General features: G+C 35.6%; 1 protein-coding gene across 2 annotated transcripts in view; it reads right to left on the reverse strand.

Moving 5' to 3' along the window:
- The window catches only part of EFCAB5 (EF-hand calcium binding domain 5), a 154,487-nt gene that overhangs the window by 58,474 nt on the left and 90,013 nt on the right, over window positions 1-6,000 (reverse strand). For both annotated transcript variants that reach the window (XM_029928897.1, XM_029928896.1), the window contains one exon: window positions 1,398-1,497. In XM_029928897.1, coding sequence (XP_029784757.1) covers window positions 1,398-1,497 — 100 coding nt within the window. The remainder of the gene's footprint in view (window positions 1-1,397; window positions 1,498-6,000) is intronic.

Here is a 6,000-nt window from a genome sequence, read left to right on the forward strand (position 1 = left end):
GATTAATGGATAAAAAAGATGTGATATATATACAAAGGAATATTACTCAGCCATCAAAAAGGATTGAATCTTACCATTTGCAGAAATGGATGGAGCTAGAATGCATTATGCTAAGCAAAATAAGTTAATCAGAGAAAGGCAAATATATGATTTCACTCATATGTGGAATTTAATAAACAAAACAGATGAACACATGGGAAGGGGAAAAGAAGAGAAACGAGGGAAACATATCACAGAAGACTCTTAACTATAGAGAACAAACTGAGTGTTTGTTAATGGAGGGCTGGGAATGGGCTGGATGGCTTATGGGGTCTAAGGATGCGCACCAGGTGCTGTATGTAAATGATGAATCACTGAATTCCACTCTGAAAACCAATATTACACTGTATGTTAACCACATTTTAATAAAAATAAGAAAAGAATTTATCTTTACTCTTGGTCCTCCCACAATAAACACAGCATAGGGATGAGGAAGAGGACACATGTCTTCCACCTCAAATGCCTTTTCAATACCTGCAATATCAAAATAAAAGCAAGTCTTTATCCATGACTATTGTTCACTAGAGTATGTTTTCCCAATATTCATTTTCCCCCTTCCTATTCCCTCCCTTTCTTCTTCTTTCCTCAGTTCTTTCCCCCCACAACTTATGCAAACACCTGATTCAGAATTCTAGGGAAAGATTGGATACATTCACCAGAACTCCACTTCAACAACAACAACAAAACAACCCTGGTGTCCAGGACTACTCTCTGTAGTGGGATTCATGACACAAGACTGTCCCTTTTCCACCCAAAACATTTAATAGCTAGGCTATAAAAAGCATGATTCCCACAGTTTTCAGGATTACTCTATATCACCCATAGGTTTTTAAGTATCCAACTAGTTTCATGCAGAACTGAAATATTGACATTCTTTGGAAAACCCATCAATCTAAAGCCTTTTTCTTTTCTTTAAAAAAATAATACCCATAATCCTATTTGTCTTGGTAGTAATATATAAAAGATATTTTATTGTATAATTTCAGTAAAGACATACAAGTAAATCTGCTTGGGAGAAGGAAACCTAGAAATGTTAGAATTCTAAGTTAGACATTAAAACTGGAACTACCATTACCAACTTAATTTCCAAAATATTCAGATGGTCACTCAAGAACCTCTTCATTTGAATGAACTAAAATTGAGTTCTAACTTGACAACTTTTAGTATTACACTATAGTAAAAAATACATCTAGTTGTGATGAAGAGTTAATTTTGTGGGAGAATGAACAGTTAGATATAGCTACCATGATCTAAGGGAGATGTCACATGAAGGGATTCCATGGGAAAAGAATGAATTTTATTATGTCATTGTACTACATCATTCCAGCTTGAGCATGCTCTCTTTGAGTGGCACTTACATTGCCTTGGGTTTCGCAGCAAACTTCTGAGCATTTTCGAACTTTGGTCATAAAATGTTTCCAGCAAGGCCAATGTCCTCTGCCGACCCAAAAACCCTACCTAAGTAGAAAGTTTGCAATTAGTTCTAACAGGAGATTTGAGATTTTTATGTAACTGTAATATGGCTTATTGAAGCTTTTATTGTCAACACCACTACCATCTTTACGTAAATAAAAGCTGTGGAGTCAAAGTCAGGAAAGTTATACCTTGTCTTTAGGCTTATATTCTACTTCCCCATCCTGTGACATGTCAAAATACCTTGCACTTAAATAGATGCTTAACAAATAGTTACTAACTTAACTGATAAATCCAATGCTCACTTCTTATCTAATTTTATCTGAGTATGACACTTGAAACAATTAACTGCTCCCTACGTGTTCTACTTTTCACATTGTTTTTGAGAAACATTTTAATTATAGAAAAATAGAGAAAATGATAAAACTAACACTTGTGTTTCCAACACCCAAAATGATTATTAACATTTTGTTTATATACTTTAAAAGTATATAGTTGACATCATAAAACGTGTACTTCTTAAAATTGCTTTTATTTACCCAACACTGAGATCAATCCATGTATGTAAAGAAATATACTTTATTCCTTTTAGCTGCTGTCTGCTATTCTATAATATGAAAAACACTGTAATTTTAAGTCCCTTTACTGATGGGCATTTAGATCATTTCCAGTGTTTTGATACCCAAATAATGCTGCAATGGATTGCCATATGCACATCTCCTTGAGTCTACATGAAAACATTTCCCTAGGGTAATAATTAAAAGTGTAATTAATGGATTGTATACTATGTGCATTTTCACATTAGTAGTTATTGCTAAATTGCTCAACAAAACACCTATACCAATTCACTTCTCACCATTACTGAATGAGAATATAATTTCTCCATATCCATACCAATAATTGATATTGTTAGAGGCTACCTTTTTTTTCAATCTGATGGATAAAAAATGGTATCTAGTTGTTTTAATTTGCATTCCCTGATTCCTAGTGATGTTAATATATTTTCACTTGTTTAGTATGTTATTTGAGTTTCCTCATCTATGGATTCTTCTTTATGTCCTTTTCCTTTCTTTAGTTAGAAAGAGTTGCCTACTTCTTATTAATTTATGAATTTTTTATAATGATCATTCTGTAATCTATATAGCAAATACTATTTCCCAGTTTATCTCATTTCTTTTTTTTAACTTTATAAAAAGTTTTTGTGGGGGAGAGCTAAGTGGGGGAGGGGTACAGAAGATCTGAAGCAGGCTCTATGCTGACAGGCTGACAGCAGTGAGCCTGATATGGAGCTCAAACTCATGAACTTAATTGTGAGATCATGACCTGAGCTGAAGTCAGGTGCTCAACCGACTGAGCCACCCAGGTTCCCCTCTTATATTTTTTAATTTAACATTTGGTGATATTTAACAAATATCATTGTTTTTAATTTTGAGGCAAATTATATTGATAATTTCTTCTATGATTTGTGCTTACTAGGTTTTCATATAAATGAAATCATGTAGTATGCATTCTTTTATGGCATTTTCTTTCACTTAGTATAATATTTTTCAGGTTCATCAATGTTATTGTATCAGTAGTTCATTTCCTTTTATTGCTAAGTAGTATTCCATTGTAAGGATATACTACAATGTGTTTATCCACAAATTGATGGAGACTTGGGTTATTCCAGTTTGGAGTTGTGAATTAGGCTGCTGAAGATTGGCAAACAAATCTTTGAATATTCATATTTTTCACTTTTTCTAATTTTACTTCACTTCTTCTTGGTAAATAGGAGTGGAATTGCTGGTTGCTGGATCATACATTAAATACATATTTAACTTTCTATTAAAATTTTGAAGTTTATTTATTAATTTTGAGACAGAGAGAGTTGGAGAGGGGTAGAGAGAGGAGAGAAACAGAATCCTATTCAGTCTCCACACTGTCAGCATGGAGCTGGATGTGGGGCTCAAATCCACAAACTGTGAGATCATGACCTGAGCCAAAGTCCAAGGCAACCAACTGAGTCACCAACTGAGCCACCCAGGCCCCTTTATATGTTTAACTTATTAAGAAACTTCCAAGTGTTTTCCAAAGTGCTTGTTCCATTCCTATCATCAATGTATGAGAATTCTAGTTGCTCCATATCTTTGCCATTACTTGGCATTGTCAGTCTTATTTTGTTTTAATTTCAGTATAGTTAATATAAAGTGTTTTATTAGCTTCAGGTATACAATAGAGTGATGCAACAATTCTATACATTACTCAGTACTCATCATAAGTGACTCTAAAATTCCTCTACTTATATCACCCATCTCCCCATCCACCTCTCCTCTGGCAACCATCAGTTTGTTCTCTATAGCCTAGAGTCTATTTTTTTGGATTGTCTCTCTTTTTCTTTGTTCATTTGTTTTGTTTCTTAAATTCCACATATGAGTGAGACCATATGGTATTATTTGTCTTTCTCTGACTGACTTACTTCACCTAGCACTACACCCTCTTGATTCATCCAAGTTGTTGCAAATGCTAAGATTTCATTTTTTATGGCTGAGTAATATTCCATTGTAAACCTACACCACCTCTTCTTTGTCTATTCATCTATCAATGGATACTTTGGCTGCTTCCATGATTTTGGCTATTATAAATAATGCTGCAGTAAGCATAGGAGCACATATATCTTTTTGAATTCGTGTTTTTGTATTCTTTGTGTAAATACCCGGTAGTAGAATTACTGGATCATATGGTAATTCTACTTTTAATTTTTTGAGGAACCTCCATATTGCTTTCCACCAGTTTGCATTCTCACCAACAGTGTGTGAGCATTCCTTTTTCTCCACATCCTTGCTAACACTTGTTTATTTTGTTTTTTTTATTTTAATCATTCTGACAGGTGTGAGGTGATAGTGCATTTAGTTTTGATTTGCAATTCCCTGATGATGAGTGATGTTGAGCATTTTTCATGTGTCTTTTGGCTATCTGGATGTCTTCTATGGAGAAATGTCTGTTTATATCTTCTGCCCATTTTTTAAATTGGATTATTTGGTCTCAAGGGTGAGTTATAGAACTTCTGTACATATTTTGGATACTAACCCTTTATTGGATATGTCCTTTGCAAATATTTTCTCCCATTCAAGTAGGTTGTATTTTTTTAATTTTTTTTTTAGAGACAGAGAGAGAGAGAGAGCATGAGCAGGGGAGGGTCAGATGGAGAGGGAGACACAGAATCTGAAGCAGGCTCCAGGCTCTGAGCTGTCAGCACAGAGCCCGATGTGGGGCTTGAACCCACAAACTGTGAGATCATGACTTGAGCAAAAGCTGGACGCTTAACTGACTGAGCCACCCAGGCACCCCACAAGTAGGTTGTATTTTAGTTTTGTGAATTGTTTCCTTTGTTGTGCAGATTTTATTTTGATGCAGTCCCAATAGTTTATTTTTGGTTTTGCTTCCCTCACTTCAGAAGACATATCTAGAAAAATGTTGCTATAGCTAATGTCAGAGAAATTACTGCCTGTGGTCTCTTATAGGATTTGTATGGTATCAGGTCTTACATTTAGGCCTTATTCCATTTTGAGTTTATTTTTGTGCATGGTGTAAGAAAATGGTCCAGTTTCATTCTTTTCCATGCAGCTCTCTAGTTTTCCCAATAACATTTGTTGAAGAGACTATCTTTTCTCCAATGTGTATTCTTGCCTCCTTTGTTGAAAATTAATTGACCATATCAATGAGGCTTTATTTCTGGACTCTATTCTATTCCATTAATGTGTGTGTCTATTTTTGTGCCAGTACCATACTGTTTTGATTAATACAGCTTTGTATTAATTTGGAATTGAAATTTGGAATTGTGATACCTCCAGTTTTTCTTTTTTGTTGGTTTTTTTTTTATTTTTTTATTTTTTAAATAGTTTATTGTCAAATTAGTTTCCATACAACACCCAGTGCTCTTCCCCACAAGTGCCCTCCTCCATTAACACCATCTCTTCTCCCCCCTCCCCCTTCAACCCTCAGTTCGTTTTCAGTATTCAATAGCCTCTCAAGTTTTCCATCCCTCTCTCTCCCCAACTCTCTTTCCCTCTTCCCCTCCCCCTGGTCCTCCATTAGGTTTCTCCTGTTCTCCTGTTAGACTTATGAGTGCAAACATATGGTATCTGTCCTTCTCGACCTGACTTATTTCACTTAGCATGACATCCTCGAGGTCCATCCACTTTCCTACAAATGGCCAGATTTCATTCTTTCTCATTCCCATGTAATACTCCATTGCATATATATATATACCACATCTTCTTGATCCACTCATCAGGTGATGGACATTTAGGCTCTTTCCATGTTTTGGCTATTGTTGACAGTGCTGCTATGAACATTGGGGTACATGTGCTCCTATGCATCAACTCTTCTGTATCCCTTGGGTAAATCCCTACCAGTGCTATTGCTGGGTCTTAAGGGAGATCTACGGCTAGTTTTTTGAGGAACCTCCACACTGTTTTCCAGAGTAGCTGCACCAGTTTACATTGTCACCAACAGTGTAGGAGGGTGCCCGTCTCTCCACACCCTCGCCAGCATCTATAGTCTCTTGAT

The sequence above is a fragment of the Suricata suricatta genome, chromosome 17 (assembly GCF_006229205.1).
Source record: "Suricata suricatta isolate VVHF042 chromosome 17, meerkat_22Aug2017_6uvM2_HiC, whole genome shotgun sequence".
Lineage (NCBI taxonomy): Eukaryota > Metazoa > Chordata > Mammalia > Carnivora > Herpestidae > Suricata > Suricata suricatta.